General features: G+C 41.1%; 3 protein-coding genes across 4 annotated transcripts; all 3 read left to right on the top strand.

Moving 5' to 3' along the window:
- On the top strand, positions 1-3,653 carry LOC101482309 (elongation factor 1-alpha). The gene is made up of 8 exons (XM_004572715.6): positions 1-157; positions 997-1,151; positions 1,646-1,825; positions 1,922-2,218; positions 2,303-2,453; positions 2,537-2,793; positions 2,875-3,109; positions 3,197-3,653. Exons 2-8 carry the CDS (start codon positions 1,008-1,010, stop codon positions 3,319-3,321), a joined length of 1,389 nt encoding a protein of 462 aa, XP_004572772.3. The 5' UTR covers positions 1-157; positions 997-1,007; the 3' UTR covers positions 3,322-3,653.
- A 159-nt stretch (positions 3,654-3,812) lies between these two features.
- Positions 3,813-13,976, top strand: LOC101482897 (elongation factor 1-alpha). The gene is made up of 8 exons (XM_004572716.5): positions 3,813-3,955; positions 4,977-5,129; positions 6,659-6,838; positions 6,935-7,231; positions 7,314-7,464; positions 8,975-9,231; positions 10,634-10,868; positions 13,600-13,976. The coding sequence occupies exons 2-8, from the start codon at positions 4,986-4,988 to the stop codon at positions 13,722-13,724; spliced, it is 1,389 nt and encodes a 462-aa protein (XP_004572773.2). The 5' UTR covers positions 3,813-3,955; positions 4,977-4,985; the 3' UTR covers positions 13,725-13,976.
- A 1,919-nt stretch (positions 13,977-15,895) lies between these two features.
- Positions 15,896-25,739, top strand: LOC101482018 (cyclic GMP-AMP synthase). Of its 2 annotated transcripts, none has more exons than XM_004572714.5 (9): positions 15,896-16,064; positions 18,499-18,621; positions 18,715-18,932; positions 19,258-19,486; positions 20,482-20,612; positions 21,575-21,719; positions 23,051-23,150; positions 23,558-23,680; positions 24,850-25,739. In XM_004572714.5, exons 2-9 carry the CDS (start codon positions 18,516-18,518, stop codon positions 25,241-25,243), a joined length of 1,446 nt encoding a protein of 481 aa, XP_004572771.2. In that variant the 5' UTR covers positions 15,896-16,064; positions 18,499-18,515; the 3' UTR covers positions 25,244-25,739. The 2 variants fall into 2 exon arrangements, with proteins under 2 accessions (XP_004572771.2, XP_076735627.1); XM_076879512.1 differs by lacking the exon at positions 15,896-16,064 and adding an exon at positions 18,179-18,243.

Genomic DNA, 25,739 nt, shown 5'->3' with positions numbered 1-25,739 from the left:
AATGTGTGTGATTTGCGGGGTTTTGCGCCGGGGAGGGTGACGGGAAATGAGGCCGCCTCCCATTGAGTATAAAATCTCCCAGTCCGGCCCCACTCTTCCTCTTTCTGTTACCTGGCTTAGGGGCAGTAGCTTTGGCCGTGAAAACCCAGAAACACCGGTGAGTTTAGCTCCCATTCTTCACATAGAGAGGGACCCGGCCTCGGGCCTTTAACGGTTGTAGTTAAACGTGATTTGTTTAGGCGTTAGCATCTTCTTTGTGCTTCTTTCGTTTAATCCCAAACTTTGCTTTTTCGGTTACGTAACTTGACACTAACCTGTGGATTTAATTTTCGAGGGAATTAATCCTAAAAAATGGTAAAGGTCGTTCTCGCCTGATTGTATTTAACATGATAGTTTTTTGTGAGGTTTGTGCGTTAGTGGGTTTACTGGATGCTGTTTTTAAACTTTTGACGAAAGATTTTTTACGAGGGAGGCGAAAATGTAGAGTGGGCAACGGGAACAAAGGAGGGCTGCAAGACCGGAGATCCGAAGATGCTTGAATGGCATTTCTTCTCTCTCCTCACTGAAACAACTGCCCGTATTTATCCGGCAACAGGTGCTTGAAGTCCGGACGAGAGAGCTTCTGAATATTTGGCGATCTTTGTAACTTTATCCGACGTGGCCCAGTGGAGTAACACGTGTCTCGGCTGGCTTGTGGCCGAGTGAGGCCTAGCAGTAGCAGCCGCCTGCTAGCGGCTAAAGCCTAGCGCCCGAGTAGCCATGGAGTTGAATTTCAGTTTTTAACTCCGTATAAATTAAAAAGACAATACGTTTCAGTAGGCTTTGTTTTTTCTTTCACCGCCTTTCATTATGCCTACATGCCGGGATGGTTTCCTAATGTAGCCGGGCTCAAGATGCGATAGCTTAGTTGTACATGCATGTCTGTTAACGAAGCCTAACGGGTACTTAATAGTAAGCCTAACGCAATTTTTTATTTTTATTTAATCTTGCCCACAGAAACTAAAACAATGGGAAAGGAAAAGACCCACATTAACATCGTGGTCATTGGCCATGTCGACTCCGGCAAGTCCACCTCCACCGGTCACTTGATCTACAAGTGCGGAGGAATCGACAAGAGAACCATCGAGAAGTTTGAGAAGGAAGCCGCTGAGGTAAGAGCTTGTGTATTTAGTTACATTTTATCCATTTTGTCTTGAAAACAGTTTCTGTTAAAAAGTCCAAGATGGCGGCGTCGGCATGCCTTCCTCTGAGCTCAACTGCCCGGCATGAGGGTGTAACAGCCGTGTGCGCGCATGCGGGGTGGGGCTTATCGCGCGCAGAGCACTGGTGGTGAATGTGCACTTTGTCTGACAGTCTGAGGCCTCCAGTGAAAAGAAATCCTTAAAATTTATACACAAAACAAAGTACAACCTGTTTGAATATGACTTGCATACACTAAGATTTAGAAATACTTTTAATGCTTTTGGAAAATTGTGGGTTTTATGTTTGTACCTATCATAGGTGATTTAATGTCCCTTTTTGAGGAGGGGGGGCTCCTGGTAATTTGAATACTGAATGCACTTAAAATTTATATCTTAGGATCCACATTGAAATTTTCCATGTAGATATTTGTGACCTTAAATTTCATTAATTTCTTCCCGTTCAGATGGGAAAGGGCTCCTTCAAGTACGCCTGGGTGCTGGACAAACTGAAGGCCGAGCGTGAGCGTGGTATCACCATCGATATCGCTCTGTGGAAGTTCGAGACCAGCAAGTACTACGTGACCATCATTGATGCCCCTGGACACAGAGACTTCATCAAGAACATGATCACTGGTACCTCCCAGGTAAAAACAATAAGCTCCAACATGAGGATTTGACTCCTGCAAACTTCGCCTTGCAGCAGACTTGGATCTAATCTGCATCCTGGTGTTCATTTTCAGGCTGACTGCGCTGTGCTGATCGTTGCTGCTGGTGTTGGTGAGTTCGAGGCTGGTATCTCCAAGAACGGCCAGACCCGTGAGCACGCCCTGCTGGCCTTCACCCTGGGTGTAAAGCAGCTCATCGTTGGAGTCAACAAGATGGACTCCACCGAGCCCCCCTACAGCCAGGCTCGTTTTGAGGAAATCACCAAGGAAGTGAGCGCCTACATCAAGAAGATCGGCTACAACCCCGCCGCCGTTGCCTTCGTCCCCATCTCTGGATGGCACGGAGACAACATGCTGGAGACCAGTGACAAGGTGAGGACTGCTAGCCATTCCACACATCTCAATTTGCTAATCTGACTGAACATGGACTAAACAATCAATGACTTTTGTCTGTAGATGAGCTGGTTCAAGGGATGGAAGATCGAGCGCAAGGACGGCAATGCCTCTGGAACCACCCTGCTGGAGGCTCTGGATGCCATCCTGCCACCTTCCCGCCCCACTGACAAGCCCCTCCGTCTGCCCCTGCAGGACGTCTACAAGATTGGCGGTGAGAACTGTCATAGTACTACAAGGCTAGTATTGCACTACACCCATGTTTTTCTGTGCTTTAACAATGTTTTAATTTCTCAGGTATTGGAACTGTACCCGTCGGCCGTGTTGAAACTGGTATCATCAAGCCCGGCACCGTCGTCACCTTCGCCCCTGTTAACCTGACCACTGAGGTGAAGTCCGTGGAGATGCACCACGAGTCTCTGCCCGAGGCTGTGCCCGGTGACAACGTTGGCTTCAACGTCAAGAACGTCTCCGTCAAGGAAATCCGTCGTGGATACGTTGCTGGCGACAGCAAGAACGACCCACCCAAGGGTGCTGAGAGCTTCAACGCTCAGGTTGGTGTGGCGACAATGGTGCTGGGAGTCTTCAGGGTTGGGTTGTATTATGGAATATGCTAACTTTTAGCGTGTCCACAGGTCATCATCCTGAACCACCCCGGTCAGATCGCTGCAGGCTATGCCCCTGTGCTGGATTGCCACACTGCCCACATTGCTTGCAAGTTCAGCGAGCTGGTTGAGAAGATCGACCGTCGTTCTGGCAAGAAGCTTGAGGACAGCCCCAAGTTCGTCAAGTCCGGAGATGCCGCCATTGTCAAACTGATCCCACAGAAGCCCATGGTTGTGGAGTCCTTCTCCAACTACCCTCCCCTCGGTAAGTTTGCTTCCCAGAAGCCCTACTTGATTTGACTAGGCATAATGTACAGCAGCTAACCCCACCTTTCCCCTGCTCCTATTTCAGGTCGTTTCGCCGTGCGTGACATGAGGCAGACAGTGGCTGTCGGTGTCATCAAGTCTGTTATCCCCAAGGAAGTGTCCGGAAAGACAACCAAGGCTGCAGAGAAGGCTCAGAAGGGCAAGAAATGAATGGCCGTTCAGGGAATCCATCAACAAGACGTGTGCTGGCAGCAGCGGGCAACATCTTCCCTTACATCTTCCTCCCACCCTGGATCATCCTCGCTGAGGCACAGCTCTATACTCAAGGACTGGCTTATGCTGATTAAAACCCATCGCAAGAGTTTTCGCAGGAAAAAGAACTCTATGGCATTGTCACTTACCTGAATCACATGACAGTGCCTCTTCTCAGTTGAGTTTAAGTTGGAAATGGTTTAGAACTGTATCTCAATGTTAAAATGCCACATTTGATTGGAAAGAAGCTGCTGGTAACTAATAAAATATTGTCTCCGAAAAAATTGAAATTGGCTTGTCTGTATCCTTCACAGTTGCAGTTGGTATGACAGGCGAGCCTCTGTCATGTGCTGCAGCTGTTTTTTTATCCATGCTATTTGTGTCCAGTGATGCACTTGTCATCCAATCGCCTCCATAGGAGATATGCCACCCCAGCCAATAGCACCCCTTATTTTAGTCTGACACACAGCAAGAGCAATGCACATCCCTCCCTCTCCTCTAGTTCGGTATATAAACACCGGAGAGATCACGCTCTGTCCTTTTTTTGCCTCTGCTCGAAATCTCTGGACATCTTGGTAGTTGCTGGACACAGGTTGGTGAATTTAATTTAAAATGCAGCTGTTGGAGCTAAATTTTTAGCATTGATGCATTTCCACAAAAGCTGGGGTAGTACAGGGCTTAAATCCTTTAAATCAACTAATGGCTAGAGCCAGAAACCTTAGTAATCCATTCAGTGAAACGTAGCATTAAGAATTCTCATTGAAAGGTTTAAAACGTGCCAGCTTACCTTATTTGCTTCTCCTGGCTCGTTTTAGCCTGTCTGGCTCACTTGTAAGGGTCCACATCAGGATTTTTAGGCAGGCGCTAGGGACAGATGTCAAAAACGAGTTGCCAGGTTGTTTCTGCCAGTCATGGTAGCCCTGTTCTTTCCACCTGCGTGAACGCGCGCATTGACTCTCAATGCTGTATGTTCGGGTGCGCGCTTGCATCAGTTGACAACATGGCGGCTCCGCGCTCCCGACGGGTGCAACATGGAGGAGAGGAGCCGGTTTTCATCCAGCACGCACATGGCGTGTGACTCATCAGCGTCCCACCTCGGTGTCCTTAATGTTTATAGATGGTGTCCTTTATTTCAAAAGGGAAAAAAAGCACCCCCTCCCCAATAGTCTCTTATGTTCAAAACGTATATTAGCATACTGCAGCCATTTACAATTCATACGACTTTGCGTATTTTTTGTTGCGCAAGGACCGCCTAGCTAACAGTACTTAACCTCTAATGCCGCAGTTACAGCAAAGTGGAAAGAAACAGTTTATTACTACATTTTGACAAGTTAATTTTCAATTTAATTTGCTTCATAAAACTCCTGGGGAATGACCAAGAACAAGGCCTGTGAGATAAATTGGAGCCTGAATTATTTCATTTTATTAAACACGAATCCCCCATTAATTTAATAACTCTGCAGAAAAACAGGGATCCTTAACGTTCGGTGAAGGCAATGAGCCACAATGGCGTTCACTGGGCTCACACCATTTTGGGGACAACTACTATTATATATGGCACATTATGTATTTGAAAAGTGGAAATGACTGCTCCTCATGTTGTTTAAAAACAGTAAATCGAAATGGGAAAGGAAAAGACCCACATTAACATCGTGGTCATCGGACATGTCGACTCCGGCAAGTCCACCACCACCGGTCACCTGATCTACAAGTGCGGAGGAATCGACAAGAGAACCATCGAGAAGTTTGAGAAGGAAGCCGCTGAGGTGGGTGACTGCGGCCTAATCTTAGGCTTTTTACCGCATAAACACTGTATGGGATATAACAGTGAGACTCTGAGGTAAAATGCCGTAACAGTAGACGGTGGGGTGTGGTGGAATAACTGTTCAATGATATTATTTGGGTAAAACCGCCATCTACTGTTAAAAAATACACACTGCCCTCAAGCGCAAAATACGCATAAAGATTTAAATGTTAGGTTAATTTATGTCGTGCAAAATAAGAGTTAAAATCTTGCTTGTATATAATTATATATTTAAGATTACGCAACATTTTAGGGGAAACTGAATTAACTAAACATTGAAAGTGAAATTTATTAAACATTCAATTCATTTTTTGATATAGCGACAAATCACTGCTTTCCCCTTAAGGTGGTTTATAATCTAATGTAAAGACCATACAATATAATATAATCATTATACATGATATATATCATGAAAATTATATGTTATAATTTTTTACTTGTATATTATAACATGAAATGTTCCAATAACCAATGTTTTTGGATACATTCTGTATTCTACGATAGGACTAGGATGAATACAGGATATTAGCACTGAAACCTAGGGCTCAGTAAGGCACAGACATTGAAGGATGCCAAAGAATGCTTAGCAGACCTTGAACACAAGAATTTAACAAAGACAAACACAAGGCAGAAAAATGCAGCATTTTCATAAGAAAACCTGTTTTAATCAATTCACAAAACATACAAAAACATACAGAAACTATTCTGGTTGACTGTATAAGGTACAAAAAAATGTTGTTTTACATAATTTTTCTCACCTAGCCTGTAAATTTTTTGGTGCTATTAGGCTGAACAGAGGTTCATTTTTTAAAAGTATGCTCTCCTGAATGTAAGCTGAAGAAAAACAGCTTTAGGTCTAGAAAAAAATTATTTAAAAATAAGACTTATTTATGAGGTACTGAATTAACCAAACCGAGTTTTCCCTGCTCATTAAAGTTTTTGTTGCGCGGCAAAACATGTTTTGGCCTTACATCACAAAAGATTTTAACCATTTTTTAGTAGGGTTTACTTTACTTAAGAATAAGTTAATTATATATTTTTTGTTTGCTTATGAAATGGGTAAAAAAACAGTAAAATGCATATACCTCTGAAAACGCTGCAACCAGATTAACAGAATCAACCTTTCAGAATGTACCTCTGTTAAACAAGCTAACTCAGATTGTCTGCCTAGCATAGTTGCATAATCACCCCTTAAAAAGCTCATTATGAGCCAGTTAAAAGGTGATTTTACCTTTTCAGATTAAGGGATTAACTGGAGTTTAGTATTTGTATTTTGTCAAAGGTTCAAGGTCATGAACACTGGTGAAGGATGCTTGTATTTCTATAAGATTAACAATAAATTAAAATAGTAAAGTAAAATTCTCTAAATTCAGTTCTGATAAGGCTGGACTTCAGTTTTCTCAGATCTATGAATAAAACCGATTAAATAAAATCTCTTCTGTTAAACCTTTCTGACTGATTCTTCCCTCTACTTTGCTTTTTGTGGTTCAGATGGGAAAGGGCTCCTTCAAGTACGCCTGGGTGCTGGACAAACTGAAGGCCGAGCGTGAGCGTGGTATCACCATCGATATCGCTCTGTGGAAGTTCGAGACCAGCAAGTACTACGTGACCATCATTGATGCCCCTGGACACAGAGACTTCATCAAGAACATGATCACTGGTACCTCCCAGGTAAAAACAATAAGCTCCAACATGAGGATTTGACTCCTGCAAACTTCGCCTTGCAGCAGACTTGGATCTAATCTGCATCCTGGTGTTCATTTTCAGGCTGACTGCGCTGTGCTGATCGTTGCTGCTGGTGTTGGTGAGTTCGAGGCTGGTATCTCCAAGAACGGCCAGACCCGTGAGCACGCCCTGCTGGCCTACACCCTGGGTGTAAAGCAGCTCATCGTTGGAGTCAACAAGATGGACTCCACCGAGCCCCCCTACAGCCAGAAGCGTTTTGAGGAAATCACCAAGGAAGTGAGCGCCTACATCAAAAAGATCGGCTACAACCCCGCCACGGTTGCCTTCGTCCCCATCTCTGGATGGCACGGAGACAACATGCTGGAGCCCAGTGACAAGGTGAGGGATTCAAACACACCCCAGTGTAGACGTCTGCTCGAAGAGTCTTTCTCTTCACTTCCTCTCATTTTCTACACTTTAGATGGCCTGGTTCAAGGGCTGGAAGATCGAGCGCAAGGAAGGCGGAGCCACAGGCACCACCCTGCTGGAGGCTCTGGACTCCATCATGCCACCTTCCCGCCCCACCGACAAACCTCTGCGTCTGCCCCTGCAGGACGTCTACAAGATTGGCGGTAAGTAAAGCCACACAGCACCCTGTAAAACCAGTAAGTCATCACGCATCTCAAGGAAAAAGTAAAACCTGTGTCTCTTCCCACTCGTGGCTGGCTCCAAAAGCGAGTCAGTGCCCACAAACTCCCATTTTTAAATGCCTACAGTAAAAAACTACCTCTAAAGGTAGTTTTTAAAAAGTAATTTATTTGGATTTGGTTAAGGTTTAAAGTTAAGAGGTGTGATTGCTGAGATTGACACAGATTTATTGTTGACTTCCTGACCTCACTTCCACTAATCGGTGTCTGGACTGGACCTTCAGACCCTGTTTGTGCTTTTTGTGCCTTCTGGAACATTTTTAATGCAATAATTTGAATAATGATACGACTTGCTGTGTGGTAAAAACCATCCAAGTTTATGCTTTTAATTAGTTTATTATTCTTTTATTATATACAGATTTGCATCTGTGCAGTGCACCTGCAGAGTTTATGGATAACTTTTAGTGGTTTTTGGACCCTCAAAACTAATATAGCTGCAAACAAAACACAAATAGTCTGACTCCGACAACCGCTGTGTTCCTCTACTCTGAAATCACCAGCAACAAGCTTATTAATTTCCCTCATTGCCGTTTCAGAGCTGTAGCATCAGCATCGTTCTCCTCAGTAGTATCTGAGCACCAGCAGGAAATAATGAAAATACTTAAACAATCTAAAGGTCGACCTTGCTGTCATTACGTTTGCTGACCCCAGCTGCAGGATTGCGTGAGTGTAATGTAGAGCTGAATGTTATGAGAGTCAAAGATGGACAGAAGCAGTACAAATATTTCAGGGGTTTTCTATTTTATGTTTTTTGTTTTGTCACAACAGAAATAACAAAGAAATACCTTATAACAGGATCTGATTGCTGATTTGATGATTGTAAAAGTAACTAAATCACTGGCAAATCACTCGTTGTGTTCATTTTTACGACAAAAAAAGTAATCTAAATACTTTGCAGTGTTGCTTTGTATTGTGTTACATCCAGTGCTTTTAAGAGTGATTAATAAGAAAACTGTAAAACCTCCTTCATAAACATCTTGGGTAGTTTGAAATAATATATCAGGAAAAGCAAAGAGGATATTTAATTATGAAAATCTTGTCACCTCAGTTTAGTTGATAACATTAAAGCCACATTAGATTCCAGAATCAAAACACCTTACTTTTATTGTTTTAAGTTGTTTGAGCTTTATTTAGCTTTAACTATTAAAATGTATTTCTTTGTTTGTATGTTTTTGGACCATTTTATTTCTTTACTGCTGCTATTATTTTAAATTCTATGAAGCTTCTTCTACCTCTGGTTTTACAGGACTTACAAATGTAATTTTATTATTAATACTAAAAACAGTACACAATAAAAACCCAGCTGCCTCTTCCTCACTGTTTTAAGTGTTTAACCAATCAGATCAGTCTTTATTTACAAAAGCAGAAAAGCTTGAATACTAAAAAAAAGACAAGTCAGATATGGAGGAGCGCTGACTTCTCTCCCTCCTGTCAGGTATCGGAACCGTTCCCGTCGGCCGTGTTGAGACCGGTATCCTGAAGCCCGGCATGGTCGTCACTTTCGCTCCCCCCAACCTGACCACAGAGGTGAAGTCCGTGGAGATGCACCACGAGTCTCTGTCTGAAGCTCTGCCCGGTGACAACGTCGGCTTCAACGTCAAGAACGTCTCCGTCAAGGAAATCCGCCGTGGAAACGTGGCCGGCGACAGCAAGAACGACCCACCCCAGGCTGCGGAGAACTTCACCGCCCAGGTAAGCATAAAGAAAAGATTAAACATGTGATAATAAACATGCACACAGTTATTTTTGTAGATTATACATGAAGCAGGTACACAGCAACACTTCAGTATAATGCTTTACGCTGCTTAAATCCAAACTAATCTCAGGGCCACCCATAAATACATACATTTAAAATGAAATAGTTTCTTCTTATTAATTCACTGATTCCTTTCAGTCTTCCGATGGTTTCCATGTTAAGAGTGATTCCCCATTTATTTATTTATTTATCAGGAAAGACTCTGGCCAAGAAGGCACATCATTACTTTACCTCTGCCTCCTGACAGCCCCTACTTCAGTCTAAGTTCTTTAGAAGTAATTTCATTCTTTAATGTCGATATTTGTTGATAATTGTGAACTAATTCACAAAACTGAAAATGAAGCCTTTCTGTTAACAGGTTAATGATAAATGACTTCTCGTGGCTTACCTGCAGCATCTGCAGGCCCCACCAGTGTACCAAAGCCCTGATTTCGGGAATCAGCTCACCCAGTTTGTAAATCAATCATGATTTATTAGTTACACATTTTAACCACTGAGCATTAAAGGGGATCTTTATCAGTTCAGTGTAAAGAGCACTTTGTTTTCTTTAGAGCTGTCAAAGGTTTGAGAAACATCTTTTGTTTTGCTGTTTTAAGGTTTGTCTTGTGCTTTATTTGTCCTGTTTCCCATATCTGCATATGGAAAAAACAAACTGACCACTAAATAATGGCTGACAAACAAATAAAAGCAAAAACAAAATACAGGTGGACCCCTGCTGGATTGTGAAGGTACTGCAGGCAAGAGGTCCTTCACAAATAAATAAATAGCTTTTGTTTGAAAAGTTTTAAACCAAGTAAATCATATAGTATCTATTACCTATTTTGACACCTTTTAATTAAAATGTAATTTTTTAATTACTCATTTATCTGATTTTTTTTAAATCTGAAAACTATGGTATGCCTCATCACTGTTTATGTCTACATTTATTCAGGTAAAAAATGACAGAATTACATGACTGTCTATCCTATTCTGAGGCGAAGTCTCCCGATAGTAGAGAAAAAAATCAGCAAGTGGAGTTCTTATTTAATGTAGTCTAAGTATTTCCACTTAGGCCTCTTAGCTGTGATTAAACCAAGCATGAGTACGAGAATTTAAACCAGTTTGTTTAAAAGCACATCTTCATCGACAGACATCCCCCTAAGAAAAGCTGCACAGAAAACTAAAAATGTTAAAGTTGAAGGAAATGTTTTTGGAGCTTAATCCAGAAAGGAATACAATCCTGGATAGCCCCCCCCCTCCTCATTTCGGTTATTTCTGTCACAAATAGAAGTCCAGTAATAAACTGAGGAAGGATATTGATCTCTAAGTACAACACTTCCCTCATTTCTCCCTTCATAGGTCATCATCCTGAACCACCCCGGCCAGATCGCCCAGGGTTACGCCCCCGTGCTGGACTGCCACACCGCTCACATCGCCTGCAAATTCAGTGAGCTCAAAGAGAAGATTGACCGTCGTTCTGGCAAGAAGCTTGAGGACAACCCCAAGGCTCTGAAGTCAGGAGATGCCGCCATCATCACCATGGTGCCTGGAAAACCCATGTGTGTCGAGAGCTTCTCCCAGTACCCTCCCCTTGGTGAGTAAAAACGCTGTTTGTCTCGAAGATAATTATGTGTCAGCCTTTCCTTTAAAGCTGCAGTAACAGTGCAGTCGTGGTTAAGATTACTGTGTGCTTGGAATGTTACATCAGGTCGGTTTGTGAGTGTTTCCGTGAATTATTTTGGGTTTTATGGTAATTTTATTATCGAGTGAAATTAATTGAAGCTTCATCATGACAAAGTTTGTGTTTTTGGGGTGCTCATTGTGGCCCAAAAAAAATATTTCAGCACCCTGGGCCTTTAAAGGGATCACATCCAGCTCCATATTTGAAAGTGTGGTCAGGTTTAACAATATATCTGTGACTTGAGATCATTTAACCTCATGTGATCTGTCATGATTAATAGAATAGAATAGATCTTTATTGTCACTGTTACAAGAACAGTGAAACACAGTTTGGTATCTCTCCGTTAGCAGCATATAGAAATTTAACATTAAAATTCCTTCAGAATAAGAGAAAAAAAAACAAAAAGAAAAAAAAGAGAAACAAAAAAAATGGACTTGAAGTTTAAGAGGTGCCTACACAGTGAATGTATGTAACAACGTAAGTGTCTACACAGAAATGTACAAGGTATATACAAGTTATATATGCTATATAAAAGAGCAGGTGCAATATAGGGTGCAATGTGATGGCAGTGAACTTTGAGTAAGAGCTAGGACTAGAGGTAGGAATGCTGGTTGCATTATACTACAATAAATGCAGTTTATAAATACAGTGAAAATGTCCATAAATGTTAACAGCACAGTTAACCGTTAACCTTCAATCAGGGTGGAGGTAGGGCATGTTTCTATTGAGCCTGTTTGTCATTGACCTGTAGCGTTTATAAAAGGCCCGGGGGGGTGTCCAGGTGCGACAGGTCCTTGATGATGATACTGCTTCTCTGCTGAAGTCCGCCAGTATAAATGTCTCTGAAGGGGGTTAGTGAAGTGCCAATTGCCCGCACTGCTGCCCTCTCCACCCGCTGCAGTTTTCTCTTGTCCTCCACGGTACAGCAGTTAAACCGGAGTGTACAGCGGTAGGTCAGAAGGTGGTGGAGCGGTAGAAGTTGATTAGCAGTCAGTTTTGGTCTAATTGGGCCCTGATGCAGCTTCCTGACAAAGTACATTCTTTGTTGTGGTTTTCCTACCTGATGGAAAATGTTTGTGGAGCAGGTAATGTTGGCCGAGATATGGACCCCAGGGAACCTAAAGCTTTCTACCCTTTCTATCCCTTCCCATCAATGTAGAGGGCGGAGTGCTCAGATTGCTTTGTTCGTCTGAAGTCGATTACTCCTTGGCCTTGGCTGTGTTCACATGTAGGTTGTTGTTGTCACCTATTAAATGTTACAGCAAATATTTCTGGCACAGAAGAGGATGAAAAAGTCACAAAGAGGAATGATCTAACCAGCCCTGTTGCAAGACACTTCAATGATAAACATCCAGATTCACCTCTATTCTTTCTAGGCATTGAAGCCATTAAACTAAACCAAAGAGGTGGTAATATTAATTTTATCCCGAAAAAACAGAGAAGCATTTTGGATATTCGGTTTTAAGAGTCTGCACCCTAGAGGCATGAATGAGGATTTTTCTATCAATGAGTTTTTGTGAACTGTACCCTTTTTTAAATTCTTTTTTACCAGTTACTTTGCTCTGTCAATCATTCTCGCATGGGTAATGTTTATCTATTTATTTATTTATATTTATTTTTTCAATAAAAGAAGGAGTAGCATTCTAGATGTCTAGCATTCTGTCTTTCTACAAATGTTTTTCCATGTGATGATGTCCTCTTTTTTTTATCTAACTGCTGCACTGACTTCTTTTTGAATAAATTTTTTTTCTTTTTAATCGTTTTTTGTATATTTGTAATATTCTTATTATGTATTTCATGCATGTATTTTAAGACAGGTGGGGATTATGTCTCCTCACCCCCGTCTTCATCATTAATGACTTAGTCCAGTAGCCGACCTAGTCCACAAGCCGAAACTTGTTGGTCAGGCAATAAAGTTGTTCCTCTTCCCTTCAAGCGTTGCTGGAGTTCCTGTATTGTGACCTATTAAATGTTGCACAATATTCTTTAGTCTAAGGAGCTTGGAAAGAAAAGCGTCTGGACTTCTTTAAGTTGCTTGAAGACGTTTCACCTCGTCTTAATGGGCCCCCTAATGATCCTCTACCTAATCATCGAGCCAGGTGTGAAAACGGATGTAGGTCACCATCAGCCAAGGTTTCGGGTGAGCTCATTGTGAAACCTAGCCCCACCCTATCATGTGATTTCCTGAGGTCAAATGGCCCAAGATATGAGTGGGCGTTAAGGCGTCTGGGAAGGGATCTCAAAACTGGATTATAGATGGCAGACAGTTTTTTGTTGTAAGCCACCGCCTCTGTTCAAAGATGGTCGCTCACAGTGGACACAAATGGCTTCTTTCACTCCTCTTTCAAACCATCTGTCTTTTCTGTCCAAAATGGGAACATTTGTGTCCTTGAAAGAGTGACCTTTGACCTTTAGATGCAGATGGACAGCCGAGTCTTGTCCCGTGGAGGTGGCTCTTCTATGTTGTGCCATACGAACCTTCACAGACATATTCTTTAATGTAGTTATAACCTGTTATAACTGTTGTTATAACCCATTATGAGACTTAACCAAGCTGTCTTTTGAATTGTGAAGTTCAAACTTAAAAACTTTTTAAGGTTTTGTTTCAAGCCTCTCATTGACTCCTCTCTCCATTTCCTCTCAGGCCGCTTTGCCGTGCGTGACATGAGGCAGACCGTTGCCGTTGGCGTCATCAAGTCCGTCGAGAAGAAGGTTGCCAGCGGTGGAAAGGTCACCAAGTCCGCACAGAAAGCCGACAAAAAGAAATGAATCCTCGTGCAGGAGGTCCACCGACAAGTCGCGTCTCAGCAGCAGCGGGCCGCCCCATCCTCCCTTCCCCCCTTCCATCCAGCGCCGTCTTCTCTGAGGCAGAGCTCTCTACTCAAGGACTGGCTTATGCTGATTAAAACCCATCGGAAGAGTTTCCGTAGGAAAGGAAGGTTCGTGCCTTCAAGGGAAAACTACCATCATGATTACATTTAAACCAAAACAATAAAAATCTCAAACATTGCCAAATGAAAACGCCTCTTTTGTGTTTATTGACTGCAGACAGTGGCAGCACTGGTTCTTTTATGCACTTTTCTGCTCTACCTGAGCACTCAAACACTTCATACATGCCTCATTCACCCATTCATACCAGCATTTTGCTCTATGCTTCAGTGCTTTCTAGCTACCATTTCATATCTTGCCAAAAGGATATTTGGCATACAGCACCGAGCAGAGGGCATCGGGTCAAACAGGTGGTGGGCGGGGTGCAAGGGGTCACCTGTGATGGCCCTGGTTTTCCAGACACAGGAGGATTTGGCGATGGCATCCAGGGGTGACTTAGGCCTCTCAATGATTTCTTGGGTGGTTTTAATTACTCTCAGTGGCAGCAAAAATACAGACATTCTGTACTTAAGTAGCAGTACAAATGCTACTCATAAAAATACTCCAGTAAAACTTATAGTACTGATTTATCTCAAGTAAAGGTAAAGAAGTACAGGCTCTGAAATGTACTCAAAGTAAGAAATAAAAGTAGCTCTTTGTAGGACGTTTCTATTTTTGTGCAAACTAACTGAACCTTGTGTTATAATTATGATAAAATAATATCAGCAGATGGGAACACAGACTTCAGTCTAACTTTCGTTTATTCTAATTATACTCAGCTTGAATCTGAAGAAGATGAAGGAAACTAAAAACTATGTCTCTATTTTCTGTTCCCTGCTTTGTTTTTGCCTCTAAACAGGAAAATGTGTACAGTCTCAGCAGGTGGGTGAAGCCTAAAATTAGTTGTGATGGCTCTGTGTTGGCAAAAGAATCAGAACTCACAATTTCTATTGAGAAATATTCTTAATGTACAGGCTGTGATCAGCTGACCTGATACTCTTTGTGGATGTACACAACTGAATTCGAACAGATGTCAGCAGATGTGTCATGAGTTGTCCTGGCTGATTTCCATCCTCTGCACTGACAGTACGCTGTTTATGCTGGAATTCAGTCAATCAATCTCAGCATCATCAGGTAAAATTCACATGAATCTCTGCTACACTGGGTGTAACCTAGCTCTGACTGATGAACCACAGCCACTGTGCACCAGTCGCACCCTCATCTTTACTTTTCGAAGTACAGCAAACTAACCTGTTCAACCTGTACTAAATGTAAAGAATTTTCATGTAACTTTAAATAACACAGCTATACCTCGCCTAACCTCTCGTCTTCCTCTCCTCTCCTGTCCTGTCTTTCTTATCTTCATCTCTGAGTGAAGTTAACTCTCTTTCTTTTCTCTCCCTGTGAAATACAGCAGCTGGACCTTCAGCTAGCAACACATTGTGAGACCAACTGGACACAGTTTAGCCGCTTTTGGGCTTTCTTTCTTTACCAGGGCGTTGGTGTTGTGGGTCCAGGTGAGAATGACAAAAATGTGGGTGCCCAGAAACCTCGAGTGGAGACAGATTCCACCCATTCTCCATTTATAATGAGAGGGGAGTGGACCTGTCTGTGTCTTCTGAAGTTCATGATAAGCTTCAGTTTGTTTTCTAAGCACCAGCAGGACAAGTTCTCTGCTCTCTCATCTCCATCAGAGTATGCAGAGAACAAGAATAAGGATTATTTATGCCCTCATTTATTTCTGCAGTAGAATCAAAGGTGACACAGCCTTCGCATTTTCTTGAAAATGAAACCAAAAAAATCAGAGGATATTTCCAGATTGTGCAAGATTACTTGGAACAGTGTTTGGTTGAATGTATGACACATTCTTTCCACTTAAGTGATCCTGACCTAACACGAGCAGGTAAGAGATAAAAGCCACAAAAACACAAGTAAAGCATTAAACCTCACACTTGATTCATAGAGCCTAAATGCTTCCTGATGTAGTGGTGTCTTTGTGGGAATTCATTGTTGGGCACACTTGAACGTAAAAGGTGTGTGAGCACATACCCCAGCTCATTGCGCAACATTTTCCCATCAGGGGTGATGAAGCTCAAAACCGGATCCCAGGTAGGAGGAGGAGGAAGAGGGCTTCATCCCTAGATTCTGCTTCATGATAACTGAAAGAGAAAGTAATCCTAGAGTAGGAAGTAAAACACAACAGTCAGGGCTTCATCTCCATTTGCAGAGGACGCTGCTCAGGTGAGTCAAACCGCTGTCGGATTGTTTCATTTGCTTCTTTTCACATCACAAATCACTCGCTTCGGTGTTTTACGGCAGAGGTCACAGAGCCGCGGCTCTTTCGCCCCTCAGCTGTGGTTTTTGAAAGCCAAAATGATCGGATCCGGGATCCGTGAAGCCGAACTTAATATAATGTGCGTAAATGATCAGTATTTATTCAGGTTTGGACGTACACGTTTATAAAAGTGTTATACCTGTGGTCGGATCGCTTCGTATTTCTGTGTGGATTGGAGCACGCGCGTAGGAGTCCTTAAACATTACACAGAAATCACTGGTACGCGTGTAACGCTTAGTTTACGCTCGTGGGTCACATTGTACGCATATGCAACCCTTTTCAGTCAAATTTACCTCCATATTTCTTTGGATCTTTGGATCCACTTACGCAATCAGGTTTTCTTAAACATTAACTACACGAACTCCTTAACACTGCTGGCCTGCAGGGATATTAAAGGGACCTCGTACAGCCCTGATGGGGAGGAGCAGTGATGTTCATAAACACAAACAACGCTAACCGGCCCACTGCTACATTTTGTTTATTTGAAAGTTGGGTATTTACCATCTACTAGTATAAATTATCATAGAGCTCATTTAATTTCATGAGACACATACAGCCAAGTTTGATCCAAAGCGTGGCAGACGACTAAAAGTATTGCTCAATAACCTATAAAACATCTCACCTGAGTTTTTTACTGTAAAGAAAATCAAGGTACACGATAAATTAAATAACACATCCTTTAATCAAACGATGCTTTATCAAATTTGATGAACAGCCTGAGATGTAAATCCGTAAAATTACAGAAAAAGCAAAAAGGACTGAGATTGTCCTCTAACTGAAAAGATGACATTTTCTGTTCATTCACAGAAAATCACATTCATTTGACTAATCTGAATAAATGGCCACAGACCCACAGCAAACAAAACAAAGCAAAACTGTAATGAAATAGTGGAATAGTGAAAAAAGAGAAACTTTTCGGTAATGAATTGTCACCCTGACAAAAAACAAAACAAAACAAAACACACCTTAAATTGTATAGTTTAATATTTCTTTCTTTTACTTAGTTTATTTTATTATGCAAGGCCATGGGCTTTATCTTAGTCAGGAGTTGAATATTTCCCTGCTTCTGCAATTTTCTCATCCATTTATTGCTCCAGAGAAGTCTAGAAGTTCATTTTACTCATAAACTTTAAAACAAACCGGCCATGACTGACCGGCCTTTGTTTTTTTACACCCTGTACATTATAAATGTTTTGCTCCCTGCTGACAGCTGAGCTGCTGACATTACATTTCAGCTGGCTTCTGTTTGAATTTTGCTGTACTTTGTTTGGAGGAAGTCTTCTGATATCTGTTAAGTTTTTCACTGTCTCAATGAGAAATTCCTGCTTTTTTGCAGTGGGTAATAAGAAAGTGAATGACGTGTGTATGAATGAAGTGTATGAGAACAGAGCATTGGTAACTTGATTTCAACCAACAGTACAGCACTTTGGTGCAGCTTTTACAGTCAGGTGGTGTTAATGAAAGTCCAGCTGACACAAACTCTGGACTCCAGTGAGTCTGACATGTTCATACCAACTGGGCCCAAAGGGCTCAACTGTCCTGTCAGTTTGTTTAACCAAAGCGTGGAAGGGAGCTGTGCAGGATAGCAGCAATGCAGGGTGTGGCCGGATGACTGAAGTGTATGTAGGATGTTGGTCAGGGCTGCAAAAACAACACAACCTTACCATACTGTAATATCATATGGAATACATCAAAGCCAGCAAAGACTAAGCAAACACTTTTTTTTTAGAAACACACAGTCCTAAACTTCAATAATTAAAGACATAAAATCTAACTGTATGATATCTGTTGTAATTTATATAGAATGTATAAATGTTTACCACGTGTTAATAAACCTCTACAATTAGATCAGCAATGTCCAAAGTGTGGGCTGTGGCCCCCTGCTGGGCATTTAAGATGGTGCAGTTGGTCTGCAGAAAAAAACAAAACACAACCATGTAATTTACTATTGTGTAATTAAGATTTACAATTTGAAATGAGTGAGTTAATAAAAAGCTTCGTGTTACTTTTTCTGTTCTGACAGATATTTGGTCCTGAACTTGTCTCGGGAAAAACAAGTGTAGCAGCGGTTAGCAGCTGCTGCAGGTAAAGCGTTTAAAGTGTTACTGTCAGCTCCAAAAAAAGAAAATTGTCAGAAGATCAAAATGAATCAATGATAACACGAAGAAATAAATGAACAGAGCAGTGGTTAAAGGTTAAAGGTTGGATAGGTTGCAGAAAATTTGCAGATTTTAGAATGGGCAAAGTCAGTGGTGTGTTTCTAATATTTTTTTTTTACATCTCCCATATTTACGTTTCATAGATTTAATTAAACAGCAGGTTATTTTATCTGTGTTAAAGGCTGAAATAAACGAGTTATGGAGTTAAAGGACAAACAACAACAATCCCCACGTGAGGCACGGGTGGGAGACAGAGTAAAGCCTGTCGCCAGACCAAAAGAGAAGATTCAGCAGCAGCAGTCAGGTGACACTGCCATAATTTTGGGGGCTTTACGTGAATCTTTAACGCTCACCTCTCTGCTTTGCCTAAAAAAATATTATCTTTGTCACTTTGCAGAGGAGGGGGAGGTGGCTGAGGAGTCCGCCATCCCCACAGATCTGGAGACCTGGATCAAAAATAATGCCGAAGACCTGAAGATCCGGCTGACAGACCGTCGCTGGGCTGCTGAGGTGGTCAACGATTTTCGTGAGAATCTGCTGAAATTCCTTAACAATGAACCTTTATTCAAGTCAGCAGAGTGCCTCAACGCCGGCAGCTACTTTGAGAAAGTTAAGGTGAGATCACAGCTTCTGAATTTTAATTCAGACGTGACTATTTTAATGTTTATGTTTTTTAATCCAGTTTTAAGTATTCGTATGTCCTGCCTTTGTTCTTATTAAGTTCACCTGTTCATCTGATCTTCTGACTGCCTGAAAAACATCAAATCACGTCATCAAATAACTCTTGATGCACGAGTATCACTTCAGTAGTTTCTAAAACATCTCATAGCACCTTAGTGATTAATATATAATGAAAGCCTTCCTGCACATCCCTTCCCAGTCTCTGCTCCTCCTGATTGATGTGATCTGATCTGACTTTTAATTCATCCTCTGCTCCCAGATCCACATGCCTGATGAGTTTGACATAATGCTGACGTTTCCAGGCAGCCCAAACCTACGCCTCAACCCGATGAAGCTCGACGGGGGTCTCTTCTACCGGCTCGATCTCACCCGGCCCACTCGACAACCCATTAAGGATTTTCTTCTGGAGAACAACCTCACCCTCTCGTCGAGCAAGGTCCTGAATGAGATGCATCGCCTGGTCCGCAAATTCCTCAAGACCTACAAAGGTTTTCTGCCTCACCTCTAATCTTATACTTCTGTTTCTCCTGCTGGTCTTCTGGCTTTTCCACCTTTTAATGGCTCAAAACTGTTTAGAGAATTTCCTAAAGTTGTCTTGTCAACAGGTCTTAATTGGGTGGGATCTGATCATGGTTTCATGGGATGTAAAACAGACAATCATATTGGGCTAAATTTGGATCAACTTTTACTAAGCAGAGCCCAGTTTTCACGATTATGAGGCTAAATAAAGGCCAGTCAAACAGGCACAAGAAATGATCTTGTTCGATGCTTGTTAGGATCATTTAAAATCAATACCTAGACTGAAAAAAGAACTTGTTAACTCATTTGTGCATTACAGAGACATTTTTTAATTAACACTATCCTGATATTTTTTAAACACAGCTGTATCTTAGTCCCCATCAGAGTTATTATAGTGTCACGTTTTCCATTATTTTCATTTTAGTTCAGTTTAGATGCACAGCAGCAAAACTGTGGTTTTATCATTAACAGCAAAAGAATGTAACAGTGCAAGCACTGCACAGACAAAACTATCCCAGAGTTTATGTGCATATCCATCAAACTCTCTACAGTCAAACTGAACCAAATAAACAAAAAGAGACTAAAGTTGTTATTTTTGCTGATTTTGTAAGTATGCACTATCGTTTCTGTTAGCTTTGCAGTTTTGATTTTGATGTTCGTTAACAAAAAGGTTCATCAACACCAACCCCGAGTCTCCATCACTAGATTAATAAAGTGAGATTAGAAATAATTGAGATTTTTTTAATTCTTTATTCCCAAAATATCTGCAGTGAATAACAATTTTATAACGAGTAGTCAGTAAACTCTGATGTTACTGAACCACAAGTGTTGAGAAGTGAAGCCCAACATGTTCAGATGCATTTTAATCACAGTGGTACCGGCCTCTTAATGTGCACTCTTCAGAGTGGGATCCTTACACAAACAAAAACAGAGTTTTTAACATTTAACCTGTGCCTGTTTTCAGTGCCCGATGAATGCTATCGCTGGGAGGTGAACAGGAAGCGCGTGCACTCTCCGGCTGTCACTTTGTCTCTCTTCAAAACTGACAAGAACAGCGAGGAGCTGATCTCCGTGGACGTGGTTCCTGCGCTCGAGGTAATCACTGAATCTGCTCTGTGGTCATAAATAAGATTACTGACCGCTTTATGTGTGCTGCTCAAAATCACAATTAAAGGTATGAAGCCTGGAGGACCTGTAGTTTTGTCTGAATGGTGCATGATTCACCTTCAGCACTTTTGTAACAATGCTCAGTTTGTTTAACTTGGACATAAGAGAAATCATCACTGGCTTCTTTCTCCTCCCCCCAAAATTACTCATACCCCTTTAAAGTGACGCCGGAAACTATTGGCAAAATAAAACCACACATCTGCATGTATTGTCTGTACTTTAAGGGCTCTGGAAACACTGGGCTCTCCCAGTCTTGTGTTTCTAATGTTTCCCTCTCAGTAACGTAAAATTTTTAAGTCTTTTGTCAAACCTATCTTGTGCATCAACTTGTAACTTTTTTTGGTTTGACAGTTTGAGACTTGTTTTTTTGACTAGTGTCAGTTTCAAAGTTTGCTTATAAAGTGAGACACAGAGCAGTGAGTTTAAGGTGTTTATTCACTTGCAAGGGAAGAAATGCCATACATATTTATTCTGGGAGCAGATAAGCTTCAAAGAAATCAGTTTAGTTACCACAAGGAAAAACTACAGGAATATTTACTCCTTACCAGACAGCAACAGCACATAACACACCTCAAAATGGATTACAATAATAAACATAGCCCCCAGTATGCACCTACATTTTTTTCCCACTATACACAAAGGTCACAAAACTAATTTTGAGGAGATAGAATCACTTGGAAATCTAGCAATGACATCTCCCAAAGGGCAAAACAAAACAGGCATCCCAAAAAAGGCTTGACAGAGGAATAACAACATCAGGATGCCATTGAAACCCACCAAAAAATAAATATTAAACAGTGAACCGGGACAGTTACATGACACGTGGCAAAAGAGTTAACTGTGTTTTGCACCTGCTGTGAGGTAATGTTCCTCCTCGTGTCTGTTTGTAGGTTCAAAGTTGGCCGGCTGCGGTTCGTAATGGCCTGGATATATCCAACTGGCTGGGAAAGAAAGCTCTTCAAGACATCCGAAGATTGCCGTGTTATTTTGTACCAAAGAGGCAGAAAGGACGAAACCTCAGCGAGGACGCCAAAGGTGAGAGGAAGCTGACTCCTCTCCAGACCCCAAACTCAGAGAGGAGTTTCTGTGTGGTTTGTTTTAAAAAAGACTGGCAATGCAAAGCACATTCATTTCAGTTCAACTCATTTTCAGTTATATAGAGAAAACAGAGAAAACCAGAACAATCACATGACCCCCTATGAGCAAGATCTTCAACGACAGTGGGAAAGAAAAACTCCCTTTTAACAGGAAGAAACCTCCAGCATAACAGCCTGAGCGTTTGGCTCATGGTGATATAGTGATATAGTGATACATACTCTGATTTATCATTATGAAACCTTGTCCGTCTTTAACATAAGGTGAAACAGTGACTGAAAAAAGTATTATCCACCATTCATCCTTTCATTTTCTTAACTGCTTAACCCACAGGTGTCAAATTCCAGGCCTCGAGGGCCGGTGTCCTGCAGGTTTTAGATGGATTCTTGATCCATCACAGCTGATTTAAATAGCTAAATTACCTCCTCAACATGTCTTCAAGTTCTCCAGAGGCCTGGTAATGAACTAATCATTTGATTTGAGTGTGTGTACCCAGGGTGATATCTAGAACCTGCAGGACACCGGCCCTCGAGGCCTGGAGTTCGACACCCCTGACTTAACAGTTCAGCTAACGGTAGCTATATGACAGAAAATAAGGAAAAGCCTGATAGATTCACTTCAACAACAGCCAGAAAGTTTAAAAAAGTATTATTTTTCTGTAAGATGATACAAATGTTTTGTTTAGGATAAAGGTCGGGGTGTTTCTCAGTGTTTTTCCAGCATCAGCTTTAAAGATTCCCATTATGTTGGAAGCTTCTTGAGCTAGGTCCTTCAGTGTTTTGGGGCAAATATCTGGTGCTATGCTTCAGTGACTCTCAGGGGTGGAGCTCATGTTAACAAAGTGACGGATTCTTGAAGTCACTAAAATATTTGGATGTCCAATTTATGACAGCAGGTTTGTATATGTGTAGAAATCCCAGTTTTGCAGGTAGACGACTGTTTTATTTACATCTTCTCATGGACAAGACATATAATAATATTTAAAACAGTCCAAATCGTGTGAATGGTTTCAGAGATATCGAAGTTTGAGTACTGGGGAAAAACAATCAATACATTTTGATCCATCTTCAGTGTACAGGTATGACACCATGACCGAAGTCCAAAATAATAACAACAACTAAGAGCAAAGACAAAATATAAAATAAGACAAACTATGACAGGTCATAGATAGGTTTGAATCTCTGAAGCTTTATTGCACAATAGACAGTGCTCGGTTTTGTTGTATGCTGTCCGAATACGTGGTGATATTATGTTTTGCCTTCCCTCATCAGAGAGCTGGAGGATCTCTTTCTCTCACATTGAGAAGAAAATCATCACGTCTCATGGTAACAAGAAAACCTGCTGTGAGAGTCGTGACACCAAATGCTGCCGGTGAGACATCTTCTCACACAAGATCTGATCATCTTGGAATCACAGGCCGGAGTAAAGCACTTAAGTGTCGAGTGTCATTTAGACAGAATCTTAATTGATAGATTTAATTGGTTTGACCACAGTATTCAGAGTTGATGATGTCGCTGTGTAAAATGACATAAGTGCAATTACAGATCTTGTGCCATCCTGTGCAGTTCTGTTTTAGAGCTACACTTATTATGCTTGTAGAGCATTTTCGATAAGATAATAAACAAATAATTGAGTAATGTAGAGCTGGGATCAGCTCCAGCCTGCCTGTGAGCCTAGACTGTCTAATTGGCTAATGAAGTGGATGACAAATGTCACAGATTTTAAACTTTTGGATTGTGCCTTTCTGCCATATGTTTTTTTTTTTGTTTTTTTTGCAGAAAGCGGTGCTTAATGCTCCTCAAATCTCTGATTGAGGGTCTAAAACAACGTTTTCCTGAAGAGCTGAATGACCTCTGTTCGTACCATGGGAAGACCACCTTCCTGCACACCCTGTCCACCAGGTATTCCTCAAAACTCTCGTTACAGGGGTAGGCTAAAGGTAGAGCTAACGATGGTTGGCTTGAAGTCCTGATTTCTCCTGACGTATGTGTGGGTGATAAATTCATGTAAAAAAGAAATGTGATGTACTGGCGGCTTCCAACTCACTTGCTGTTATGTTTTCCTTTTTGTTCTTATATGTTTATATATATACATATATATATATATATACATATATATATATACGTGTGTATATATATATATATATATATATATATATATATATATATATATATATAGATAGATAGATAGATAGATAGATAGATAGATAGATAGATAGATAGATAGATAGATAGATAGATAGATAGATAGATAGATAGATAGATAGATAGATAGATAGATAGATATCTCAACCTTGTTTGAAATTGCATTGTTCAAACATAAATGACTTTACTAATCTCTAAATAAATTAAAGAACTACAAAGTGAATTCCTAAATGAATTTGCTAATGCATATTTTCTTGCACAAGTCATTGTTGAGGCACAAAATCAGCATCTGCAACAGATTATGTTCCCAGCTGTGAGAAGCTCCACCCACCTCCTGTTTAAACCTTCTGTTAGTAAGGGACAGCCAATCAAAAGAAGGTCTAATGCAGTGGTTCCCAAACTGTGCAGTGGCCCCTCTAGTGGCACACGAAGCCACTGCCAATGGGTTGCAGACATACATGCCCATAATGGAAAGAAGTTGAATACAATAATAACATTTTTATTTATTTATTTATTTTTGGGGAACATAAGTAAAGTAGAGTATTTGATGTTAGTGCATTGATCTTTATTTAACTAAAGTTCAGCTTGGTCCCTGGTTTTGTTGTGAAAAACAAAATAAAAGACAAAATTGTTGCATGTGGAGAATTAATCGTGGCTCAGGGTCCAAAGCTACCCTATTAGACTCCAAGAATAAAAAATATGTAAAGATTAGCACAATCGTTTCCTTTCAGTTGAATAACAAGCAAAACATTTCCTATTTAAATCTCTGCAAAATATTACAAGTAAATATAACAAAGTATATTTATGCTTATTACTAATTCTAATGATAAGAATGAGTGACCTGTAATCTGCCCACAAATTGATATGACTCTTAACTTACATACGTGATTTCTCTGATGTTTTCCTCCCTGCATCCTGTCTTTCAGGTATGACGATGCCAAATGGAACCCTCAGGACCTTCCTGTCTGCTTCCTGTATCTTGTCCGGGCGCTGGAGGACTATGCGAGCAGAGGCAACCTCCCTCACTTCTTTGCTCCCGAATGCAACCTCTTCTCGCCGTCCTCCTTCTCTCGTAAAGCTCTGGCTTTCCTCGTCAGTGCCCTGAAGGAGCAGAGGAGGGAGGGCCTGCCCCTACTGAAGCCTCCAGCTCTGGTGCCACCTCTGATGCCCAGGGAAGATTTAGATGAAACCTGCAATGAGACGTTTGAGGAAAGGTCCTTCGTACTGGTTCACTTTGTGGACGCAGCACTGATGAAAAAACTGGGTGTAGCATTTACTGTCCTGGTGGGTTATGCCTTCTATATCCTGTTATCCTGTTAAGTAATGAGAAATGTGAAGTATGATGCTGATTAAGTGAAACCCTGTGACCAAAAACTGATTTCAGACATTTCAGGTGAAATCAAATTAACGTCATTGTACATTGTTTGATGTTATGAAGTAGTTATAAAAAAAACATTTTACATCCTGATATTTTCTTTACTTAATAATAGCATTAAACTTCCAGGTGGACCTATAGTGCATGTCGTAGAGCTATTCCATGGCAGCCTTTCGAGCCATGAAATAGTTCATTGATGTCATTAAAGGTTAGGTTGTGTTCACATTATTTACCTTTATTATTATTATTGTTGTTGTTGTTGTTGTTGTTGTTGTTGTTGTTGTTGTTATTTCCCGTTCCCTCACTTTTTCTATCTATGTAGAATTTTAGATCTTTTTGAATTATTGTGTTTTTGTGAAAATCGGATTTAATGTGACTTCCTTGCAACCTAAAAAAACAAAATTAATAAATCTATTTTATAGAGAGGTATTTAAAGTGTAA

Source organism: Maylandia zebra, linkage group LG22 (assembly GCF_041146795.1).
Source record: "Maylandia zebra isolate NMK-2024a linkage group LG22, Mzebra_GT3a, whole genome shotgun sequence".
Lineage (NCBI taxonomy): Eukaryota > Metazoa > Chordata > Actinopteri > Cichliformes > Cichlidae > Maylandia > Maylandia zebra.
The sequence above is the reverse complement of the archived record's forward strand: the minus strand, read 5'-3'. Positions and strand labels throughout refer to the sequence as shown.

Coding starts and splice junctions, on each gene's coding strand:
- LOC101482309 (XM_004572715.6), top strand. CDS start 1,008: ATGGGAAAGGAAAAGACCCACATTAACATCGTGGTCATTGGCCATGTC. Junction 1,826..1,921: donor TGATCACTGGTACCTCCCAG/GTAAAAACAATA, acceptor GTTCATTTTCAG/GCTGACTGCGCTGTGCTGAT. Junction 3,110..3,196: donor CTCCAACTACCCTCCCCTCG/GTAAGTTTGCTT, acceptor CTCCTATTTCAG/GTCGTTTCGCCGTGCGTGAC.
- LOC101482897 (XM_004572716.5), top strand. CDS start 4,986: ATGGGAAAGGAAAAGACCCACATTAACATCGTGGTCATCGGACATGTC. Junction 5,130..6,658: donor TTGAGAAGGAAGCCGCTGAG/GTGGGTGACTGC, acceptor TTTGTGGTTCAG/ATGGGAAAGGGCTCCTTCAA. Junction 9,232..10,633: donor CGGAGAACTTCACCGCCCAG/GTAAGCATAAAG, acceptor CTCCCTTCATAG/GTCATCATCCTGAACCACCC.
- LOC101482018 (XM_004572714.5), top strand. CDS start 18,516: ATGGAGTTAAAGGACAAACAACAACAATCCCCACGTGAGGCACGGGTG. Junction 18,622..18,714: donor GATTCAGCAGCAGCAGTCAG/GTGACACTGCCA, acceptor GTCACTTTGCAG/AGGAGGGGGAGGTGGCTGAG. Junction 23,151..23,557: donor CGTGACACCAAATGCTGCCG/GTGAGACATCTT, acceptor TTTTTTTTGCAG/AAAGCGGTGCTTAATGCTCC.